This window comes from Bombus vancouverensis, chromosome 6 (assembly GCF_051014615.1).
Source record: "Bombus vancouverensis nearcticus chromosome 6, iyBomVanc1_principal, whole genome shotgun sequence".
NCBI lineage: Eukaryota > Metazoa > Arthropoda > Insecta > Hymenoptera > Apidae > Bombus > Bombus vancouverensis.
Genome location: NC_134916.1, coordinates 15,750,883 through 15,773,592, shown reverse-complemented (window position 1 = coordinate 15,773,592; position 22,710 = coordinate 15,750,883). Strand labels below are relative to the sequence as shown.

At 35.0% G+C, this 22,710-nt stretch overlaps 7 protein-coding genes and 1 pseudogene across 13 annotated transcripts; all 8 read right to left on the bottom strand.

The window, feature by feature from the left end:
- Positions 1-20: 20 nt before the first annotated feature.
- On the bottom strand, positions 21-2,472 carry Or51 (odorant receptor 51). Its single transcript, XM_076619311.1, has 4 exons — positions 1,250-2,472; positions 909-1,008; positions 601-711; positions 21-462 (listed from the first exon to the last, which is right to left on the bottom strand). Exons 1-4 carry the CDS (start codon positions 2,056-2,058, stop codon positions 247-249), a joined length of 1,236 nt encoding a protein of 411 aa, XP_076475426.1. The 5' UTR covers positions 2,059-2,472; the 3' UTR covers positions 21-246.
- A 320-nt stretch (positions 2,473-2,792) lies between these two features.
- On the bottom strand, positions 2,793-6,025 carry LOC117157672 (odorant receptor 4-like). Its single transcript, XM_033335880.2, has 5 exons — positions 4,035-6,025; positions 3,875-3,974; positions 3,163-3,273; positions 2,925-3,080; positions 2,793-2,849 (listed from the first exon to the last, which is right to left on the bottom strand). The coding sequence occupies exons 1-5, from the start codon at positions 4,829-4,831 to the stop codon at positions 2,793-2,795; spliced, it is 1,221 nt and encodes a 406-aa protein (XP_033191771.2). The 5' UTR covers positions 4,832-6,025.
- Positions 6,025-8,483, bottom strand: LOC117157674 (uncharacterized). Its single transcript, XM_076619147.1, has 4 exons — positions 7,064-8,483; positions 6,896-6,995; positions 6,349-6,459; positions 6,025-6,288 (listed from the first exon to the last, which is right to left on the bottom strand). Exons 1-4 carry the CDS (start codon positions 7,861-7,863, stop codon positions 6,025-6,027), a joined length of 1,275 nt encoding a protein of 424 aa, XP_076475262.1. The 5' UTR covers positions 7,864-8,483.
- Positions 8,484-8,587: 104 nt separating this feature from the next.
- On the bottom strand, positions 8,588-11,433 carry LOC117157611 (odorant receptor 10-like). Its single transcript, XM_033335784.2, has 5 exons — positions 9,684-11,433; positions 9,513-9,612; positions 9,046-9,156; positions 8,797-8,952; positions 8,588-8,716 (listed from the first exon to the last, which is right to left on the bottom strand). Exons 1-5 carry the CDS (start codon positions 10,565-10,567, stop codon positions 8,663-8,665), a joined length of 1,305 nt encoding a protein of 434 aa, XP_033191675.2. The 5' UTR covers positions 10,568-11,433; the 3' UTR covers positions 8,588-8,662.
- Positions 11,434-11,511: 78 nt separating this feature from the next.
- Positions 11,512-14,345, bottom strand: LOC117157665 (odorant receptor 10-like). 4 transcript variants are annotated; one of them, XM_076619221.1, is made up of 6 exons: positions 13,631-14,345; positions 12,654-13,245; positions 12,483-12,582; positions 12,042-12,152; positions 11,793-11,948; positions 11,512-11,712 (listed from the first exon to the last, which is right to left on the bottom strand). In XM_076619221.1, the coding sequence occupies exons 2-6, from the start codon at positions 13,220-13,222 to the stop codon at positions 11,659-11,661; spliced, it is 990 nt and encodes a 329-aa protein (XP_076475336.1). In that variant the 5' UTR covers positions 13,223-13,245; positions 13,631-14,345; the 3' UTR covers positions 11,512-11,658. The 4 variants fall into 4 exon arrangements, with proteins under 4 accessions (XP_076475336.1, XP_076475334.1, XP_033191764.2 ...); XM_076619219.1 differs by having other exon boundaries at positions 11,512-11,729; positions 12,654-14,345; XM_033335873.2 differs by having other exon boundaries at positions 11,513-11,712; positions 12,654-14,345.
- Positions 14,346-14,636: 291 nt separating this feature from the next.
- Positions 14,637-17,054, bottom strand: LOC117157612 (uncharacterized). 3 transcript variants are annotated; one of them, XM_076619207.1, is made up of 5 exons: positions 15,682-17,054; positions 15,504-15,603; positions 15,047-15,157; positions 14,821-14,976; positions 14,637-14,753 (listed from the first exon to the last, which is right to left on the bottom strand). In XM_076619207.1, the coding sequence occupies exons 1-5, from the start codon at positions 16,479-16,481 to the stop codon at positions 14,703-14,705; spliced, it is 1,218 nt and encodes a 405-aa protein (XP_076475322.1). In that variant the 5' UTR covers positions 16,482-17,054; the 3' UTR covers positions 14,637-14,702. The 3 variants fall into 3 exon arrangements, with proteins under 3 accessions (XP_076475322.1, XP_076475321.1, XP_076475323.1); XM_076619206.1 differs by having other exon boundaries at positions 14,859-14,976; XM_076619208.1 differs by lacking the exon at positions 15,047-15,157 and having other exon boundaries at positions 14,859-14,976.
- A 324-nt stretch (positions 17,055-17,378) lies between these two features.
- LOC117157664 (odorant receptor 10-like) lies at positions 17,379-20,001 on the bottom strand (annotated as a pseudogene). The gene is made up of 5 exons (XR_013058614.1): positions 19,136-20,001; positions 18,967-19,066; positions 17,942-18,052; positions 17,712-17,867; positions 17,379-17,640 (listed from the first exon to the last, which is right to left on the bottom strand). The product of XR_013058614.1 is annotated as an odorant receptor 10-like (transcript).
- Positions 20,002-21,580: 1,579 nt separating this feature from the next.
- LOC117157613 (uncharacterized) lies at positions 21,581-22,510 on the bottom strand. Its single transcript, XM_033335786.2, has one exon. The coding sequence runs from the start codon at positions 22,502-22,504 to the stop codon at positions 21,656-21,658; it is 849 nt and encodes a 282-aa protein (XP_033191677.2). The 5' UTR covers positions 22,505-22,510; the 3' UTR covers positions 21,581-21,655.
- Positions 22,511-22,710: the final 200 nt, after the last annotated feature.

Below are 22,710 nucleotides of genomic sequence, written 5' to 3'. Positions count from 1 at the left end.
GAACTTTCAAGTATTTATTGTATAAATCTATTTTCCAAATTATTTTAATACGTAACGCAAGTACTTTATTATATTAAAATAATTCTAATCATTTCAACAATATATCTCGGTTTAAGCGCAGCATATCCGATAAATCACGTAGAATTCAGGTACAGGATTCTTTTCTTTACCATATCTTGGTAACTTTATTTAGAATTCAGTAACCGTTCGCAGCATGTTCAGGTAAACTAGCGAAGATTTCAACACCTAAAAATAATAAACTTTATTATTCGTTAAAAATTTCATTTTCAGTTCGAGATCACGTACAACGCCAAAGGTGTTCATCGATAGAACGAGTATTTTTCCAGCCGTGAGTTTCAGAGGGTATTTCGATATGGCGAGCACCAGAACGATGTCACGAGCTTTTCTCCCAGGTAGATTGTACCATTCTATATCGTACAAAGCGGTCGCGATTTCGCTACCCTGGTACAACACTCATATCTATTATGCCAATGGTTAATTATCCAATGGTTAAGTGTCTATGTTGAAACATGGAGTGAATAATGAGGCGAAAAACTGTATGAATGAATCACGTCTTGAGTATATACTTTTTATAAATACCTGCCCAAGAAGAAGCTCTCCTACGTAACAATATATCAGTATATTAAAGGTGAAAGAAGTTAAAAGGATGATATACGTTGAGATCGCGACTGAATCGCTAGTCTCCCATTCCTAAAATATATTGCTTTATAATTGTTGTTTTAAACGCATATACTGTTTTTTGGTATTTGAAATTATACATATGTTATGATACATATACGTGTAATATTAATTACATAATAATTTATACATAGCTATACATATACGAGATTACGTTAATAATATTTGTTATTTGATATATATAGAATAATAATTTGCGTTACTTTTACCATCATACAGTAATATTCGAGTAAGCATATTAGCAAGGTGGACAGCATTACTTCTATCAAGAATAATCCTTGTAATGCAGTTTCAATGTTTTTCGTAAATCTGCAATGTCATAGTTATTTCTCGAGCAATATAATAATATGTAATTAAAGGGTTCAGTAGGAAAGTCGTATAAGTGTACCTTTTTCTAGAAATGAATTAAGCACAGAAAACGATGTATAGAGGATTTTTTTTTAATGAATTTTAATGATATGCTTTAATGTTTGAGGGCACAAAGATTTTTCTATCAAACTTCGCTCAAAATTTTCTTTCCTTTCTTTTCTTAATTATTTAACTGCTTTACCTCAGAATCTCCACGTGTTCACTCACGATAACCGCCAAATGATCCTCGATCCCATTTTCCAACGCCTTCCCATTCTTCCTCAGGTTCTCCAGCCTCAACGTTTGTATCTTAATCTGTCCACAGGCGTGCGTAGTAAAAATCGCCGTCAAACTATATGCAGCCATCGTGATATTACCTGTGACCAGAACGTAAACACAGTGCATACAATACACGATTTCATACGTGGGGCTTTCTTGAATATCGAAAAATGCCTCGTAGCCAGGATAGGTGAGCGGCCTGATCGTTATGTTCTCATTAATCTTCTTCTTCGATAATAATGGCATAATAGTGTGATAAGACAGACCACCGGTATACATAAATGCCGCACATAAAGTGATCAGATTTCTGCCCATGGTCACGTATCGAACCATGATTGCACGATGATCTTTGTCTTGCAGCATCTTCCAATTTTTCTTTACATGTTTGACACAACGACCGAGTTCTGAACTTTTTACGCCAAGGTAACCGTACTTAAACAGTGCAGTTACACAAAATGCTAATGGACCCAAGAATTTGATTTTCATGTTCACGTCTTTTTCATAGAACAAGATATAATAACCGAATGGCACGATGACAAATTGCAAGATTGAACAGCAAATTATGATTAGCAACACAGACACTATTTTCTCGAATTTGTTCACGTGATCGTGCAGGAAAAAGTAGATGCCTAAAGGCTTCAAGATCCAATGACAAAATTGGAATGTGTGATATATGTCGCTTTTGTAATGGTTATTTTGTAGATGATCGTTGACATCTCTGGAGGATCGCATGTTGACGCTTTCGGCGCACAGCGTCGACTAAACTCACTGAACGATGCTCACAACGATACTGAAAGGGATATATATCGGGACGCAAGCGCAAAACTGAATGAATGAAACTTTATTTCATAATCGATAGGTATTACGCGTATTGCAGTCACATGTTACTCCTGGCTGGCTTGTGTTTGGGTTTCCACTGTGGGGACTCGTCCCTATAGCGATATGTGGTCAATAGTTCTTGTCATTTTGCTTAACCTTGTTGTTTTTCTTGGGTCTCTATGATCGAAAATTATATTTCTATACTGATAGCTTCTAAATATATGGTTTTAGAGTCTTATTATTATTTTTTTATGTCACGCTTCTTATGAATAAACTATTTCTCAGTTTGAGAAGGAGATATCTGGAAGGATGTAAATGCGAGAAAGAAAGAAGAACAACAGGATTAATGTACTTTTAGTGCAATTGTAAAATTTTGAAACAAATTTTTGTGAAGTACTATTTCTATCAATTGAATTTTCGTGAAATTGATCGTTTAAGAAGTACGGATGTGAAGCATATAAAAAAATACTTTCGAATAATATAACGCATATTTCTCCATGTTCAATGTAACGTCATTTGGTATCTGTGACGCACATATATACGAGGTAAAAGAAATGCTTATTTATATATTCAACTTTACATAAATATGTTTGAATAAAAAATCTACTAAGTTTATTATCTAAATATATCTTTCTTACATGTGCAGTCTATATCATGGTCGTTTGACGAAGCATATTGAAATAGGTGAAAACAGTTTTTATTATCTGTAATTGCAAAGGATATTTCTTGAGAATTAATAATATTATTTTTTAAGAATTAAGAGAATTAAAAGGACATACATTACCAAAAGTGTACACGGACATGGTAATTATCTTTCCAGCTGTTATTTTAACTTCCATATGAGATCGTGAAATGATCATAATTATACTAAGGATATTTTTATCAGGCAACTGATACCAGTTCGTCATGTAAACCATGTCACCAACTTTCTGGCACTATCAGCAACATAACCGGTAACTCAATCAATCATGCAGATAATTATGTTTAAGATTGTCGCTTAAGTTGCCTGTTTATTACCTGTTCCTTGAGTACTTCACCGATATAACATATTAAGAAAATGTTGAAAGTCATAGATAGAAATACCATAACATATATGATCATAGCCTGAACATTATGTTCAGACCATTCCTAAGGAAAATATAAATATTTTTAATTGGATCGACCATCTCTATTGTCTACGTTGATAAGTATTACAGTTCTTTTCTTTTTTGCCTCAATTTGTAAAACTTAAACAAAATTTTATATTATCATATTTGTTATTGTAGAGAACATATTTTTTAATATCATGTAATCATTATCAGATTGTAGTGGCAATAGTAAATAAAATGTATAAAAGTATCTTTGTGGAATTGAGGCAGTAGTATCGATGAATATATAGTCAGACAAATTACTTTTAATAAGGAAATATACAAAAAAGTTACAAGTTCTCAGGACAGAAGCAAAATTTCAATGATTAACGAACATTGGATATTTATCAATAATAACAATGATGAATGATAAACGATAATGGACATATTTGATGATTACTGAATAAAAGATATAATTCAATAATTATTGTTGGAAATAATGAAAGTTTCGTTTTATAATTCTCTTATCGACACTTAGGGATAAAATACAAATCTTTCCATCTTTCTTCGTTCTCCTCTAATTTATTTCAGAAATTTTGCCTCTGGTCGGTAGATCCATAAAATTACCATATATGTATATATTTGTTATTATATCAGCATACCGCAAGTATATAATAGCAGGGCATGCACATACCCAGCATACACTTGAACATTTCCATGAAGCATATTGGGCTCATTATACGTTCAATACGTGCTATCAAACTGAATTTAATATTACATTAGGTAAATTTATTAAAATATCAGGATAAAATAAAATATTACCTTAGAACTCTCAGATGATGTTCAACGATTACACCGATTTTGTTAATCTGGGCTTGCTTATTCTGTTGCTTGGTCTGATTTGTGAATTCGTCGACCCACGTCACCATTATGTTCAACTGACCAAGAGCGTGGCTTGCAAATACGGTAGCAAGACTAAAAGAACCTGCAGCGCCCGAACTCACTACAAGTGCTGACAGGAATTGTGTACCGAGGATTATGTCGTGTGTCGGATTAGTCTGAACTGCGAATTTATATGCCGGGCAAGGTAAAGTATATATGTCCATGGTTTCGTTGTCGACTTTGATGGTCCGTCTAAACGCACCCAATACAATGCAAGTATAAATCATGGTGCCCTGCATGAAACCTGCGCAAAATCCAGCAACGTAACGACCGAGTTTCGCGTTCTTCCACATCTCATACCGATCCTGCACCCTCGTTATCATTTTCCAATCGGATCGCACGCGTTCTATGCAATAATTAATATCCTCTTGACGTAACAACAGCACAGCATAATTGAACCCATCGACACACCAGTGGCTTAAAGGACCAAGCGTCTTGAGTTTCAAGTAAATATCTTCTTTTACGAGAATTATATGAAGAAAACCAGGGACTATTGTGAACAATACGATGCACCAACAAATCACGATTGAAATTTGCGCTAAGATCTTTTCGCGTCTCGTGGTAGAAGGTGAGTTGGGCCAAGCTCCCATTGGTTGTAAATACCATCGGCTCAACTGTACGCTGTATTCACCGAGATTACCATACTTTTTTTTAGCTGCAATCAGCTCGTCTGCCATTGTATTCCCTGACCGAAGTTCCGAATGCAACTGAACCGGGGGAACAATAGTTCGCGTTGCTTATTGCTTGCGCATACTTCGTCAAAGGATTCGCGCCGATCGATTCGTTTAGTGACCTGCTGCAACTTTTTGCTGTAAACGAATCTCAATACGCTTCAAGTTGTTGATAGCAGTTTTATGAGTCGAGCAATATTGGGGGAATGGAGCGGAGAAGGACTTGTACAATCGCAGAGGAGACATTTTAAGTGTGAAATATGATTTAGAAATCTGAAATGTATCAGATCATTTCGGTGCACAAGTTGGTAGGTGAATGTGTAAAGTTTGGAATAATTCTGCTCAAATAATCATTCTAAATTTTAATTATTATAGTTTTGCTATCATAAGAAATATGTAGATGTAACATTAGTTTATAGAAGAATGTGTTTTCAAGTGATAGTACAGTATATTAAGTATATTGAGTATATTGAGATGACGGCTGTAACATGCGTAGTCAGTAACGATTTTAATATCTGTAACAGAAGACATTCGATTGAAGTACATTGCACCATGATTGATAGACACTTGTGCGTAAGTGCGTATTAGCTACAATGAAGTTTTAGAATTGCGCATGTGCTAACAGCATGGTATATGGCAAATCAGATTCGAGAAGCTTACTGTCTGTGCAGTTGAAATCTCCTTATAACCACCTGTTGATTCAATCCGTAGCAAGGTATGTAAGTGCATCTATACAATCCAGTGAAATTTCTAGAAATGTTTTTACGAATAAATATAAATATATTTGATATTGTTTGAATAAGTAAAAAATAACTAATCCATACTAATCAGTAATAATTTCAAAAGCTATTCTAGATTAAAATAATAATCATTTCACATGAACTTTCAATAGTATTAATTTTTCAGGAATGTTGTCCAATAATTAATTGTTTACAAATATGATTAGATATAATTATAATTTTATCAACCATCTCGATGACATTTATGCTATAATATGTTCTTTTTTACAGACACTGCACACCTCACAAGCACACATTTAATCATCATAAAAGGCGAAAGAAATATTTTTTGTACCTTCAAGTTATTTCAACAGAAAAATGATAAATTTTATTGTCTAAGTAGATATACGTTAAAGATATGTGCAGCTTACGTCATCGTCGTCTGACATAGCATATTTAGATACGCAAAAACTGTCTTTACTATCTGCAATCACACGTGATTCCATGAATATTTTTGAATATTCCATGAATATTTATTTTTCCATATATATTTATTCTTTCAAAATTAACAAAATTGAGAACACGTACATTGGCGAATGTTAATACGGACATGTCAATGATCTTTCCCGCAGTTATTTTAACTTCCATGCTAGACCGAGAAATGATCATAATCAGATTTATGATATCTTGGTCAGGCAAATGATGCCAGTCTGCCATATAAACCATGTCTCCAATCTTTTTACACTATTAGCATTTGAGTCAATCAGTTTAAAGTATTAGATTATGTTACCGTACGTTCATTACCTTTTCCATTATTATTTCACCGATGTAACATACTAAAAAAATGTTGCAAGTCATAGATATAATTATCATAACATATGCAGCTATGTTCTGAATATTATGTTCAGACCATTCCTGAGGAAAAGTAAATATTTCCAATTAGATTCAACAACTATAATGTTCAGACGAATTTTATAGCATTTTTATTGTTTTAATTCGGGAGCATATATTAATCAGATTTAAGTATTTGTAAAAACATTAGACATTATTCTTTTGAATTTTCAACATAAAAACGTACGAAACTTATTATATTGAAGGCCCACGGAGCGAAAGCAAATTTTCAAACAATTTAACACAAACTATGTTTAAATTTAATAAATATATCCAATGATTATTAATTAATTAATAATTAATAATTACTTAATAATTAATTTATAAACTCAAAGATTCTTGGCTGTGACAATAAAAGTCTCACTTGATAATTGCTTTTTTCATTTCATGGTAGAAATTTTGTTTCCAATCAGTGGTCCTATAGAATTACCATACACATTTCTTAATATGTTTAGCATACCGCAAGAATGTAATAGCTAGGCATGCACATACCCAGCATACATTTGAACATTTCCATGAAGCATATTGGACTCATAATACGTTCGATACGTGCGATCAAACTGCATTTCAAAATACATTAGTCAAATTCATTAAATTATCAAAATAAGAATATAAAAACAAGTATTACCTTAGAGCTCTCAAATGATGTTCCACGATTACGCCTATTTTATTGGCTCGAGCATTACTATTTTGATCTTTCGAATGCTGATTCACGAACTCGTTGATCCAAGTTACCATTATGTTTAACTGACCAAGAGCATGGCTTGCGAATACTGTAGCAAGACTAAACGCGCCAGCGGCGCTTGATGTTGCGATAAATGCTGATAAAAATTGTGTACCAAGAATGATGTCGTGTCCTGGATTAGTTTGAACTGGAAGTTTATACGCTGGGCAAGGTAAAGTATATACGAGGATGGTCTCATTTCTGACTTCGATGGTTCGTTTAAATGCTCCTAATACAAGGCAAGTGCAAAAGACGCTCCCGTGCATGAAAGCGGCGCAGAAACACGCGATGTAGCGACCGAGTTTTGCATTCTTTAACATTACTCGTTGGTCTTCCAATCTTGTTATAGTCTTCCAGTCGGTTCTTATATGTTTTATGCAATAATGTATGTCACCTTGGCGTAGCAACAACACAGCGTAATTGAATCCTCCGACACACCAATGACTAAGCGGACCAAACATTTTTAGTTTGAGGTAAAGGTCTTCTTTCTCGAGCAGGATGTTTAATACTCCAGGAATTATAGTGAACAATGAAAAGCACCAACAAATTACATTCAAAATCCATGACATGAATTTTTCACGGTTAGTAGTAGAATTTGAAGAAGGCCAAGCGCCTATTGGTTTTAAGATCCATCGGTTCACCTGTATGCTGTACTCGCTAAGACTACCAAATTTTCTTTCAACCGTTACAGGGTCGTCTGTCATTGTGTTCACTCAGCAATGTCGCCGTTGCAACTGAATCGAGGGGAAAGTACTCTGTGTTACCCAATGTGCGCGCATACTTTGTCAAAGGATTCGCGCCGATCGATTCTGTCAGTTACTGTTTACCGCTTTTTGTGGCGGTAAATTAATCTACGTGCGATTCAAATTGTTGACACTTGTACGAATTCGACAATGTACACGCAATAGAGAACGAGTTACATTTTTATAAAAAATATGTGTTAAAAAGTCTTACTACAGAAATTAGTGGGTGAATATCTTCTTTAAATAATTGGTCTGCTTGGAATATATTATACTGGAGTTAGTAGATATTGTCCGTGTATGAAATATATATTTGAGTGCACGACCGTCAAGTTGATTCTTCAATTATTTATGTAGCGAGATACAGACAAATATTATTGCAAGTTACTATATTTTTCATTATTTTAGTACGGCATTTTTATTGCACTAAATATCTCTTTTATTGTTCTTGAATTAATATGAGGTAACTCCCAAATGACAAGCGATTCGAAATGCCAAATGGTCATGTTGTCGCGTACAATGTATTTATTCGAAAGAATATTTCAGGAAATAGCATGGAAATACTTTTAAGATTTCAAAATTTTTACTTTACAGTGATTTACAAATTTTCATTTATCTAGGCATTTATTATACTTAAAAATGAATCCAATTTTCTAAAATATAGACTTTCAAATCAGTAGAACTTGGAAACACATTTTTTCCGATAACTACTTTAGATTTTAATAAGAAGATGCGAAAGCAAATATAATACGATTTCGTTTTTTCATGTAGTGAGAGTACGAAGCAGACTCAAATATGCGAATGCGGACTTTAACACCTGTAGCGGAGAAAATTCTACAAGAATGCGGATTATATAATTCAAAATAATCAACGAATAGATAAATATACGCTACTTACGCTGCAGAAACTGGCTAACGATAATTCGACGAGCTTTCCCGCTGTTAATTTCGTGGAAGAGTTTGCAACGGCGAATATTAAAATCAGTCCTAGTGCTTTCTTTTGTGGCAAACGATACCAATCGATCATATAGGCCGATAGACTAATGTTCCTACACTACAATATTGAAATTACAGTATTTTATTAGAATTTCATTTATATTTCAGGTAAAATAATACCAAACGATAACTTTCAAAATAAGTAAATTACCTGTTCAGATAAAATTTCCCCAATGTAACACAGGATGAAAATATTGAACGTAAATGATATGAGCAATGTGCAATAAGTCAATGTTCCTATAGTTTCACTTTGCTCCCATTCCTAGAAAATTGACAACAAAACATCACAAATGTAATTTAATATATCGATACAGTACAACTCCGTTTATATAATCTCTACTTATTTGAGCAAAAATTTAGTTAGTAATTGTAAATTAGTAAATGTAAATTTAGTCAATTAAATGAATTTCGGTTGTTTGAATCTGTTAATGTGAACATGGATTCCTATTAGGTAAACCAAAGATCAAAGCTGGTGAAGAGATACGTGTGGCCCTCATGATATGAATTTCAATTATATAAGGTATTTGTTAATGTTGTGAAAATTATGCGTAATTATACAAGTTCGTATAAACGGAGTTCTACTGTACTTTAATATCTTTATCAGCATCACTTCACTACCGTGAGTAAATAATATCCAAGGAAACAAATATTCATCGTACAGCCTATTAGTTCCACGAAACATATCTCGTTAAGAAGGTCTTCTATCTGAGAAATAAAACTAAAAATTGTTTGCAAATTATACGTTTACATAGTCTATACGATCCACATAAACATTGAAACACTTTTTACCCTAGTATGTGTAAATGATGTTCCACAATATCGCCTAATCCTTGTTCATGAACGTTCGAGTCCTTTCCTTCTTCCAGACTACCGACAAGTCTTTGAAGCTTTCTCACGAGGATTCCAAACTGTCCGCAGACGTGCATGACGAATACAGCAGCCAAGCTGCAAGCACCCACAGTTACCGAATATATCACAAATCCAGCCAAACATTGCATGAACTGCACGATTTCAAACGAAGGACTAGTCCGTGGATCCAGTAGACCGCGGTAAATAGGAAACGCTTGTGACCTCACGGTTTCGTTGTCGATGATTTCCGTGCGTTTGGTGCATAGTGGCATCACGGTGGTATAGAAAAATCCGCCAGAATACATGAAGCCAGCGCAAAAGATCGCCAAAGATCTCCCAATTCTTGCATTCTCTTTCATAATTTCTCTGTCTTCTTGTCGCAGTTGCGCATGAATACGATCCCAGTCTGAGCGAATATTCTCGATACATTTTCCAATCTTGGCACCACGAGAGACGAGGATGTAATATTTAATCGCAGCCATCACGCAGAAACTGAGCGGACCGATCATTTTGATCTTGGTATCGAGATCGCCTGTTTTGTCGAGAACAGTGCAGAGAGCGCAAGGTACCAGGAGAAAACTTATTAGAAAGGAGCTAATCAAGGTGAGGATGATGGAATTGATCTTTTCTGTTGTTGTGATACACAGGGAGAGAGGCCAGACTCCGATTGACTTGAGTAACCAACGATTTATCTGGACACTATACATCCAATCTTTGTCCCATGAATGGGCTGATGGATTTACAAGGACGACCATGCTGTATGGGATGATATTAACGAGTCGAAAGTGCGCGCACAACTGAAGCAATGATGAACGGTGATACATCGATTACTGAAGCTTTCGACATCGCGCATGTGCTAATTTCGTCGGCTTTCTCTCAACAAACCTGATTCGAGCAGCTTGCCAGTGCAGAACTTACCTCCTAACCACTAGTTGATTCGATCCGCGAGGAGGTGTGTATGTATGCACGGCAAAGCCATAAGTGCGAACGTATGGTATTAGAAATGTTTCTCCCATGAATTCTATGTAATTTTTATGTGCGATATTTTAATAGAATTGAAGCGGTTACAATACGTTTTTCGTAAATGCTATCATTCTTTTTTTTCTGTATCTTACCTCCTATTGTCGCATCACGTTTGTGATCTGAACCACAGTTATATTATATTATACAGTATATTGCATTTGTGATAAAGTTTAGTTTTCAGTTAGTATCAGTTGTATGTGTTACAGTAATCGCGTGAGTTAGTCACTGTGCGTAAGATAAGGATCGGATGACGGAGGATAATTTGGACTTTTTCGCAGGATGGGATAGCTGATCAGAGGTATGTTTTCATCACCGGTCATTTTGACCACACGATAGGAATAGGTACACGCGAAGTATCGGTAGGGTTAATGTTAAATAATTGGTCTGGTTCGAATACATTATACTGGAGATAGTAGATATTGTCCGTGTATGAAATATATATTTGAGTGCACGACTGTCAAGTTGATTCTTCAATTACTTATGTGGCGAGACACAGCCAAATGTTATTGCAAATTACTATATTTTTCATTATTTTAGTGCGGCATTTTTATTGCACTAAATATCTCTTTTATTGTTCTTGAATTAATATGAGGTAACTCCCAAATAATAAGCCATTCGAAATGCCAAATGGTCATGTTGAAGCGTACAATGTATTTATTCGAAAGAATATTTCAGGAAATAGCATGGAAATACTTTTAAGATTTCAAAATTTTTACTTTTCAGTGATTTACAAATTTTCATTTATCTAAGCATTTATCATACTTAAAAATGAATCCATTTCTCTAAAATATAATCTTTCAAATCAGTAGAACCTGGAAACACTTTTTGTCCGATAACTACTTTAGATTTTAATAAGAAGATACTAAAGCAAATATAATATGATTTCGTATTTTCATATAGTGAGAGTACGAAGCAGACTCAAATATGCGAATGCGGACTTTAACACCTGTAGCGGAGAAAATTCTACAAGAATGCGGATTATATAATTCAAAATAATCAACGAATAGATACATATACGCTACTTACGCTGCAGAAACTGGCTAACGATAATTCGACGATTTTTCCAGCTGTTAATTTCGTGGAAGAGTTTGCAACGGCGAATATTAAAATCAGTCCTAGTGCTTTCTTTTGTGGCAAACGATACCAATCGATCATATAGGCCGATAGACTAATGTTCCTACACTACAATATTGAAATTACAGTATTTTATTAGAATTTCATTTATATTTCAGGTAAAATAATACCAAACGATAACTTTCAAAATAAGTAAATTACCTGTTCAGATAAAATTTCCCCAATGTAACACAGGATGAAAATATTGAACGTAAATGATATGAGCAATGTGCAATAAGTCAATGTTCCTATAGTGTCATTTTGCTCCCATTCCTAGAAAATTGACAACAAAACATGACAAGTGTAATTCGATATATCGATACAGTACAACGCCGTTTATATAAACTCTACTTATCTGAGCAAAAATTTAGTCAGTATTCGATTAAATGAATTTCGGTTGTTTGAATTTGCTAATGTGAACATGGATTCCTATTAGATAAACCAAAGATCAAAGCTGGTGACGAGATACGTGTGGCCCTCATGATATGAATTTCAATTATATAAGATACTTGTCGATGTTGTCAAAATTATGCGTAATTATACAAGTTCGTATAAATGAAGTTCTACTGTATTTTAATATCTTTATTAGCATCACTTCATTACCGTTAGTAAATGATATGCAAGGAAACAAATATTCACCGTACAGCCTATTAGTTCCACGAAACATATCTCGTTAAGAAGGTCCTCTATCTGAGATATAAAGCTAAAAATTGTTTGCAAATTATACGTTTACATAGTCTATATGATCTACATAAACATTGAAACACTTTTTACCCTAGTATGTGTAAATGATGTTCCACAATATCGCCTAATCGTTGTTCATGGACGTTCGAGTTCTTTTCTTCTTTCAGACTACCGACGAGTCTTTGAAGCATTTTCACGAGGATTCCAAACTGTCCGCAGACGTGCATGACGAATACAGCAGCCAAGCTGCAAGCACCGACGGTTACCGAATATATCACAAACCCAGCCAAACATTGCATGAACTGCACGATTTCAAACGAAGGACTTGTCCGTGGATCCAGAAGACCGCGGTAAATGGGAAACGCTTGTGTCCTCACGGTTTCGTTGTCGATGATTTCCGTGCGTTTGGAGCATAGTGGCATTACGGTGGTATAGAAAAATCCACCAGAATACATGAAGCCAGCGCAAAAGATCGCCAAAGATCTCCCAATTCTTGCATTCTCTTTCATAATTTCTCTGTCTTCTTGTTGTAGTTGTGCATGAATACGATCCCAATCTGAGCGAATATTCTCGATACATTTAGCAATCATGACACCACGAGAGGCGAGGATGTAATATTTAATCGCAGCCATCACGCAGAAGCTGAGCACACCGATCATTTTGATCTTGGCTTCGGGATCGTCTGTTTTGACAAGAACAGTGCAGAGAGCGCAAGGTATCAGGAGGAAACTTATTAGAAAGGAGCTAATGAAGGTGAGAATGATGGAATTGCTCTTTTCTGTTGTTGTGATACACAGGGAGATAGGCCAGACTCCGATTGATTTGAGTAACCAACGATTTATCTGGACGCTATACATCCAATCTTTGTCCCATGAATGGGTAGATGGATTTACAAAGCCGACCATGCTGCATGGAATGATATTAACGAGTCGAAAGTGCATTCACAACTGAAGGGATGATGAGTGGTGTACATCGATTACTGAAGCTTTCGACATCGCGCATGTGCTAACTTCGTCGGCTTTCTCGCAACAAATATGATTCGAGCAGCTTGCCAGTGTAGAACTTACCTCCTAACCACTAGTTGATTCGATCCGCAAGGAGGTGTGTATGTGTGCACGACAAAGCCATAAGTGCGAACGTATGGATTAGAAATATTTTTCCCATGAGTTCTATGTAATTTTTATGTGCGATATTTCTGTTACAATACGTTTTTCGTAAATGCATTCTTTTTTTCTGTATCTTATCTCCAATTGTTGTATCACGTTTGTAACCTGAACCACAGTTATATTATATTATACAGTATATTGAATTTGTGATAAAGTTTAGTTTTCAATTAGTTTCAGTTGTATATGTTACAGTAATCGCTTGAGTTAGAATGGTGGAGGATAATTTGAACTTTTTCGCAGGATGGGAAAGCTGATCAGAGGTATGTTTTAAAAATTTGGAGCATGATTTGCAGACGTGATACGTGTCAGACGATCTCATGCTAGTGAGTGTGAAGGTATATTATATATTCTACTTTTTAGTAATTTTACTGATATTGGAATTAGCGTTTAAATGTTACACCGAGGTTCATGGACATTGACTACAGCGGAATTATTCATTATGCGATGACGAAGGGAAAGCAACCCTTACTTTCTGTTTTTAACGAGTTTTTCTGCGCTTACGTGTTTTTTTATTCTGACAAAATTTCTTATGTTTATAGAAGATACCAAAGATATACACGATTTTCCGTCTTATATCATATATAAACTAAGATATTTCCTACGATGTTAAAAATCTGTTTACTTGTTAAAACAAAAGTAAGATTACAGGACAGAAGGAATAAATTATCTTTATCCATGAACTCTCGTATAGCATTACTAATACTTACATTAAATATTTAATAATTACATAATAATTTAAACCATAAGGTTTAAGTTTGATGTAACAATTATGTATTAATATGTATAATAGTGCGTTATAACTTTTCAAAAGGATAGACAAATTTGACAGATTGTCATATATATTTATGTACATATATATGACATTGTCACATGTATTGTCTTGTTTATATAAAAATAATAAGCAATATCTTTAATACTCCTTATATTTTAAATTTTACAAGTTTACGCATCAACAGATCAAAAATGTACTGTATTATGTGGCTTGGCGCAACAGGTTGAAATATGCGCAAGCAGTTTTTATTACCTGAAATAGTATCAGATTTTTCAACAATTGGTGAATATAGATAAATGTAAATAAACTGATAACTTACATTACCGAAGGTGAATATGGACATATGAACTAGCTTACCAGCAGTGATTTTAATCATCATGCTGGATCTTAAGATTATCTGGATCAAATTAAGTATATCCTTGTAAGGTAAGTAGTACCAGTTTGTCATATAAACCACTTCTCCAACCTTTTCGCACTATTGAAAATTTTCTCGGTAAATGTTGATTATAATTGGGAACAATGTATGTTACCTATATGTTCGTTACCTGTTCTTTTAGTGTCTCACCGATATAACATACGACAAAAATGTTAAAAGTCATGGAAAAAAGTATTATTAGATATGCAGGCATATACTGAATATCATGTTCTTTCCATTCCTAAAGAAAATATAATATATTTTTAATTAAATTAACTACCTTTTATTCAGTGAATTTGAAAGCAATATTGTTTAAAGAAAGGCAAAAATTTTGAAGAAAACATATCACCAGATTGGCTAAAAGTATCAACATAAAGTTATTAGATATAGGAAGCTGGTGATTCAAAGTAATTTGTTTTAATTCAAAATAAAAGTTTTACTCAAAATAAAAATTGCAATATCAAAATAAGTATCGTTTAGAAAATACGTATCTGTGTATAATAAATTGCTATTAGGGAACATACTTGAATGAGTACATAAACGTATATTTTTCTCTCTAAAATAAAATAGGTCTTTTAAGAACGTACCGTAAGGATATAATATCCAATCATGCACATGTTCATCGTACACTTGAACAGTTCCATGAAGCATATTTCATTCATCACATCTTCGATACCTGCTATAAAACTGCATTCAATATGTACTTACAGTATGTTACGAATAATCACCAAAATAACGCAATAAATATTCTTCGATAAATCTTACCTCAGAACTCTGAGATGATGTTCAACGATCTCGCCAATTTCATTCAGTCCAACGTTTCTACTATGATCCTTCGATCGATTCACATATTCCTTGATCCATATCATGAGAACAGTCAGTTGGCCATACGCGTGGGCTGCAAATACAGCAGCCATGCCAACTGCGCCAACTGCGCTTGAATTTGCGATAAATCCAGACACAAATTGCGAAGCAAGTATGATTTCATATGTTGGACTAACGTCAATTGAAATTAAACTTTTATAGAAACCGCAGGGTAACAGACGTATAATTCTCGTTTCATTTCCTATCTCGATGATTTTCGTGGCGAAAGCCGCCATCGTACAGTGTGACAAGACACCAACTTGCATGAAAGCAGTGCAGAAAACAGTAGTATAGCGGCCAATCCTCGCATAACGCATCATTACTTGTTGATCCTTCTGCCTAGTTACGATTTTCCAGTCATTTTGTATATGTTCTATACAAACACGCATCTCTCTGCTTCGTAACAACAAGGTGCTATAATTAATGCCACCGATAAGCCAATGACTGAAAGGGCCAAGTATCTTCAGTTTCATGCGAATATTTTCATCTTCCAGAATGAGGTGGAGTAAACAGGGGATTATGGTGAACAACACGAAGAAGTAACAGAGAAAGATTAAAACAAAGCAAATAGTTCTTTCTAGCCTCGAAGTGGATGCAGATAGAGGCCAAACCCCGATTGGTTTGAGGAACCATCGATTTAATTGCAAACTGTAATCGCTAAGGCTATACAAATTTTCCTCGATTCTTACAGATTCTGTCATCGTGGTCACTCGACAAAGTTATGAGAACTACTGAATCGAATGTTTGATATGAATGGAGTCGGTGCATCAGAGTGCACAACACTTGCATAAAGTTTTGAGTGATTCTACGACGATCGATTTGTCTGGACAGTTTTTACAACTTGCACGGTGCACGCGACTGTGTATGCTTGGAAGTTACCGAAAGCTATCGTGGGAACGCACAACGTGGACATACATATTGTTAGTTTTACGACAGATTATGATGGGTTTAGTTGATATATGATTGAATTGATGAAGTCATTGGTGCAGTACTTTGCGAGATGTGAAATGTTCTAGATTTTACCATTCTAGAAATTAGTTTTTTGGGATATGCAACGAAGGTAAATGTTTGTTTTATTTTCATTGTTGTAAGTTCTTGGTATGTTAGACTTCATTGATCTTTTGATCAGGTCAATGTTGTTTAAAGGATCTCCATATTTTGAAGCTCGAGTGTTTCATTACTGAGCATATACAGTTATATGATTTCAAAATATTGCATTGGTATCACATATACAGGATGGTTGGTAACTGGTGGTACAAGCGGAAAGGGGGTGATTCTACAAAATTTCTTTTTAATTTCCTTTTTAAATTTTTTTAAAAATCTACAGTGAGACCCGTTATAACGAGACGTGATAAAGTGCACGCGTACCGAGCGAAAATTCAAAGTCGATTTTCTCGAAAACAAAGCCTCAAACGAAAAATTTTTATTGTATATTTTCGACTTCTTTTTTCACGTAGAATCACCCCCTTTCCGCTTGTACCACCAGTTACCAACCACCCTGTATATTTTGATGTTGTCTGTAAGATAGACAGGTAAATTTTAACGAACGAAACGAATGAAAAATGGTGACTGGAGAAGAAAAGAGTACTCAGGCGCCATGATAGTAAATACATTTCAATATTATTAGCAATACTAATTAGCAATTTTATAATTTTTCCATATTACTATATTGTAACATGAAAAATTTCCAACTTGTCTTGATTTAATATTCGAGGATATTCGTACAAAAATGTCATGCGATATATTTGCAAATTTTTATGTTTAAAATCTTACAATTTTATGCATAGGTTTTACCAGCGGTGCATATCGTCATGTTACTTGACGCAACAGATTCAAATAGGCGAACGCAGTTTTCATTACCTGGAATACCGATCATTTCCATATGGATTGAATACCTTACAAGGACAGAGATATGTAAATGCATGACTTACATCACCGAATGTATTTATGGACATGTGAGTTATTTTTCCAGCTGTGATTTTAATTGCAGAATTGGATCTTGTGATGATCAGAATCAAATCAAATATGTCTTTGTTAGGTAAATAATACCACTTTGTCATATATACCACATCGCCAAATTTTTTGCTCTGTTAGAGATTTGGAACGTCGATTACACTTCGAATTAATTATACTTAAGTTATCAGATTATTTTATCTGTTACCTGTTCTGTCAATATATCACCTATATAACATACTGTAAAAATATTAAAACTCATGGACGCCATTATCATGAAATACGTAGTCAGATTCCGAATATCATGTTCGGCCCATTCCTGAAAAAACGAGTATTTTACTATTAATTGAATCAACTACCTACGTCCTATGGATTATGGAATTCGAAAAGTCCCAAAGTAAAAGAATCGTAATTAAAATTATTGCAATATTCAAATACAAGTTACTTGAATTAATAAAAAAAGTGTAGCGACACTCGACAGTAAACTTTCTAACGGTTTCAGTCCCGTGACTCGCTATACAAAGACCCTATCCTTCGGACAAGACGATTGCCAAACCTAACCTAACCTAAGCACCCGCTATAAACCTTAGGATTTCCCTAACTAAGGTTCTTCAAACGAGTAAATAGTCTTTGTTTTAACATTCCCTAAGGTTTATTACATACTATAGAAGGGTACGGGAAATATGGTTTTTCTCACGTACGATGCTTCCCGCTAGCAACTTTCTCTCGAGGGCAGTTAGCCTTTCTCAACCATCGACTTAGAGATCAACCAATTAACAGCAACGTCCATTTCCCTCACTTTTCTAACGAAGATTTTCCTCGACGAATCCGACGATCTCGTATTCTTAGACACAGCCTCTGAGACACTTTTCTTCTGCGGTGTCATCGTGACAGAAAGTCAGTCGAGTCTAGAGTCGATAGTCGTTAGTCAGCAGTCGAATCGTTAACCGACAGTCGATAGTGGAGCAATCATCATCCGAACTAGCTTCGCGCACTCTGAATCGCTATCGTAACGCAAGAAGTCGAACTTGTATCCGCGAAGCGCAAACAGCTATTTGTTAACAAATATATTGTTAACCAATCACAAGTGATTCTTCAGCACCTATCACGATCTAACCTCAAAAGTATCACAAAGTAAAAGAAATTTTGGGCCATTTGAGCGTTTAAATAAATTATAGTTACCATAGAAACACATAAAAGTAAGCACATGTTATATTTTTTATCTTTACGTACCGTAAGAATGTAATATCCGAGCATGGATATATCAAGCTTGCTTTTTAACAATTCCATGAAGCAGAATTGTGTCAATACGTTTTCGATACCTGCTATCAAACTGCAATCGATGTGCACATAAAAAACTCCGCACTAAAATCCCGACAAAAATTGCAGAAATATATCTTACCTGAGAATTCTGAGATGATGTTCAACGATCTCACCTATTTCGTTGAACTCAACACTTTTTTTCTGATCTTCCGATCGATTCACAAATTCGTTGATCCATCTCATCAGGACAGTCAGTTGACCATAGGCGTGAGCTGTGAATACAGCACCAATGCTGATAATGGCAACGGCGCTCGAATTTACAATAAATCCAGATATAAATTGCGTGGCGAGGACAATTTCGTTCATTGGACTGCTATCAACGGGAATTAAATTCTTATACGCAGCACAAGGTAACATGCGAATAATTCTGGTTTCGTTGGCGATCTCGATGGTTTGAGTGGCGAACGCTGTCACCACGCAATATGTCAAGACGCCACCTTGCATGAAAGTAGCACAAAAAGCCGCGATAAAGCGGCCAATCCTCGCGTATTTCATCATCACTTGTGAATCTTCCGGTCTCGTTACTATCTTCCAATCAGTTTGCACGTGATGTATGCAATCACGAATCTCGTTGCTTCGTAGCAATAAATTGGTGTAATTGATGCCTCCGATAAACCAATGACTGAGCGGACCAAACACCTTCAATTTCATGTAAATACTTTCATCTTCCAGAATAAAGTGGAATATGCAAGGGATCACGGTAAACAATATAAAGCCATAACAGAGAGCGATTAAAATAAACGAAATGATTCTCTCGCGTCTCGACGTTGATGTGGACGCAGGCCAGGCACCTATTGATATTAGTAGCCATCGATTAAACTGCAAACTGTAATCCCCCAGACTATCAAAAGTTTTTTCTACTACCGCAGACTTATTCGTCATCGTGTCCACTAAAGTTGTGGGGACGACTGAATCGGATATTTTTCATGAAACGAGTAAATGCATCAGGTTGTATAACGCTTGCGCATTGTTCACCGAACGATTGTAAGCGGGTCGATTCGTGTAGTCAGTCTCTGCAACCAGTTGCAGCGGTACACGCAAATGTGAAGGTTTAGAAGTTGTTGACAACCATTTGGTGAAGTGGAAGCCTCTGTACGGTTTAGTGGGTCTATTATATTTAAAATATGGGAAGATCTATGGAATTCTTGGTGGAGTGTTTGGAAATACAAACGATTTCACTAAATTTTTTAAATACTAAACACGATTTGCACAGGTAATTCAGAAAATGCTATGATATAATTAGAGATTAGTGTAATAAAGATTATGAGTTGACAGAGTTGACTATATTAGGGTCATTTTTTGAACAATAATCGGCGGAAAATTGATATCCACTTTCGAAGATGGTCAGAATGGATGGTCAGAAGATTGATACAGTATCTATGCATATTTATGTACTGTGATTTACTTATTCTAAATAATGGAAAATCATATACGTTTTGTTTTATTTGTTTAATATTCCAATTCTTTTTCCTACAGTTAGAATAAACATTTGTTTCGTGATATAAGTTGGGATTATTTTTCAGTATATTTTAGCAAAGGTGTATAAGAAATATCTCATGCATAAAAGTTACACGAATACAAACAATATTGACAACAATATTATTGCCAGTATCTATACTTAGAATCGTAAAAACTTGTGCAGTATAAACTATACTTTAAGATTATATTTTATTACGTCACTTGACGTAACAGGTTCAGATACGTGAAAGCAGTTTTTATAACCTGGAATAACAATGATTTCATGAGAATAAATATGTAGATAATGTGTACAGCAGAACTTCATTCATTGAAACGAAATTTTACTGTCTGATTAAACGAACTTCCATCGTCTGATTTCACTTATAGGAACGAAAATTTCTATCATTCGAATAAGAGATCATCGACAGTCAAATTTTATATTTTAACTCTTTAATAAATTCAGATAGATGGTGTTCCAGCATAAACGGAAATATCAAGTAGGCTTACAGTACTGAACGTTTGAATGGACATATGAATTATCTTCCCTGCGGTGATTTCAACGACCACACTCGACCGCATAATGATTAAAATCAACTCAAGGATTCTCTTTTCGGTTAAGTAGTACCAATTTGCCATATACACTACGTCACCAACTTTTCTGCTCTGTTAAAAATTCATTCGGTTAATATTCATTATGGCTTTGATCTATTACATTATTTATATTTTTATTATATGTTATATTATTATTATTTTTATTATATATTTCAGTACCTGTTCTGTCAATGTTTCACCGATATAACATATTACAAAAATGTTGAAACAGATTGAAGCCAGAAGCATGGAATAGGTGGTCAAAATTTGAATATCGCTATCAGACCATTCCTAAAATATGTAAAGAGAATGCAACGATCGTACACAGAAAGGATTTAATAATAAAATAAATTTTATAGTTGATTACTTTAATAAGTCCTCTTTAGTTTAATATATTATAATGAGAAATATCAGTGATTAATATATACCGTAACAATGTAATAGCTGAGCATACACATATGCAGGGTGGATCTAAGCACTTCCAAGAAGAATATTCGATTTACCGTCTCCTCGATACTCGATACAAAACTGTAATTGGAACATAGGAAAATTACAAAAATACAAACAAGAACATATAAGAACGATATAAAACAGAATACCTCAGCGTTCTCAGATGACGTTCCACGATAATCCCTATGTTCTCAAATGGTGCTATTTTCTCTTTTCTCGATTCATTTACAAATTCTGTGATCCATGTCATAACAACATTCAACTGGCCACACGCGTGAGCAATTAGAACAACCGTTATACTGAGAATCCCTAGTGTACTAGAACTTACGATGAACCCAGTTAAAAATTGCATAAAGAGAATAATCTCATTCGTAGGACTTTCATTGATATCTATCAATTCTTTGTATATCACGTATGGCAACTGGTGCACGATTCTCGTTTCATTACCTACTTGGATTACCTCTGTGCTCAACGCTGTCATGAAACAATAACAAAAAACACCACCTTGCATGAAGGCCGCTGTTGAAGCCGTCACATAGCGACCAAATTTCGCGCTCTTCAGCATCACTTGTTGATCCTTTTCCCTCTTCACTGTTCTCCAATCTGTTTGCATATGCTCGACGCAATGTCGTATATCTTTACCTCGTAATAACAGAGTAGTATAATTGATGCTACCAACGCACAAATAACTCACAGGTCCAATCAGCCTTAGTTTAATACGAAAACTTTCATTTTCCAGGATTATGTGGAGTAAACAGGGGATTATAGTGCAGATTAAAATGATATAGCAGATGACGATTAAAACGAAGGACATGATTCTTTCGAGTCTCGAAGTAGAGGGAAAAGAAGGCCACGCACCGATCGGTTTTAGGAACCAGCGATTTAATTGAAGACTGTAGTCGCTACGGCCATCAAAGTCGATCTTTATAGCCACAGTTTTGTTCGTCATGGTGGTAACTCATCGACGCTGTAAAAACAACTGAATCGAGAATAGCCTGCACCGCGTGTGCCAGTGAACCAGGATTTCTTAACGCTTGCGCAGCTTTCTCAGAATTATAAATTGTACATGCCGATCGATTTGTCTAGTCAGTCTCTGTGCCACTTGTTGAAGCAGTGTAAGTTACTGAATACGTTTAAAAGTTGTCGACAGTTCAA

Coding starts and splice junctions, on each gene's coding strand:
- LOC117157672 (XM_033335880.2), bottom strand. CDS start 4,831: ATGGCAGACGAGCTGATTGCAGCTAAAAAAAAGTATGGTAATCTCGGT. Junction 3,975..4,034: donor CATCATCTGAGAGTTCTAAG/GTAATATTTTAT, acceptor TATTAAATTCAG/TTTGATAGCACGTATTGAAC. Junction 3,274..3,874: donor CCTGCTATTATATACTTGCG/GTATGCTGATAT, acceptor TATTTTCCTTAG/GAATGGTCTGAACATAATGT.
- LOC117157612 (XM_076619206.1), bottom strand. CDS start 16,481: ATGACAGAATCTGTAAGAATCGAGGAAAATTTGTATAGCCTTAGCGAT. Junction 15,604..15,681: donor CATCATCTCAGAGTTCTGAG/GTAAGATTTATC, acceptor TATTGAATGCAG/TTTTATAGCAGGTATCGAAG. Junction 14,754..14,858: donor GATGATTAAAATCACTGCTG/GTAAGCTAGTTC, acceptor ATACTATTTCAG/GTAATAAAAACTGCTTGCGC.
- LOC117157613 (XM_033335786.2), bottom strand. CDS start 22,504: ATGACGAACAAAACTGTGGCTATAAAGATCGACTTTGATGGCCGTAGC.
- Or51 (XM_076619311.1), bottom strand. CDS start 2,058: ATGCGATCCTCCAGAGATGTCAACGATCATCTACAAAATAACCATTAC. Junction 1,009..1,249: donor GAACACGTGGAGATTCTGAG/GTAAAGCAGTTA, acceptor ATGACATTGCAG/ATTTACGAAAAACATTGAAA. Junction 712..908: donor TCGAATATTACTGTATGATG/GTAAAAGTAACG, acceptor AATATATTTTAG/GAATGGGAGACTAGCGATTC.
- LOC117157674 (XM_076619147.1), bottom strand. CDS start 7,863: ATGACAGACGACCCTGTAACGGTTGAAAGAAAATTTGGTAGTCTTAGC. Junction 6,996..7,063: donor CATCATTTGAGAGCTCTAAG/GTAATACTTGTT, acceptor TTTGAAATGCAG/TTTGATCGCACGTATCGAAC. Junction 6,289..6,348: donor GTGAAATAATAATGGAAAAG/GTAATGAACGTA, acceptor AAATGCTAATAG/TGTAAAAAGATTGGAGACAT.
- LOC117157665 (XM_033335873.2), bottom strand. CDS start 13,504: ATGCACTTTCGACTCGTTAATATCATTCCATGCAGCATGGTCGGCTTT. Junction 12,583..12,653: donor CATCATTTACACATACTAGG/GTAAAAAGTGTT, acceptor AACAATTTTTAG/CTTTATATCTCAGATAGAGG. Junction 11,713..11,792: donor CGTTAGCCAGTTTCTGCAGC/GTAAGTAGCGTA, acceptor TCTCCGCTACAG/GTGTTAAAGTCCGCATTCGC.
- LOC117157611 (XM_033335784.2), bottom strand. CDS start 10,567: ATGTATCACCGTTCATCATTGCTTCAGTTGTGCGCGCACTTTCGACTC. Junction 9,613..9,683: donor CATCATTTACACATACTAGG/GTAAAAAGTGTT, acceptor AACAATTTTTAG/TTTTATTTCTCAGATAGAAG. Junction 8,717..8,796: donor CGTTAGCCAGTTTCTGCAGC/GTAAGTAGCGTA, acceptor TCTCCGCTACAG/GTGTTAAAGTCCGCATTCGC.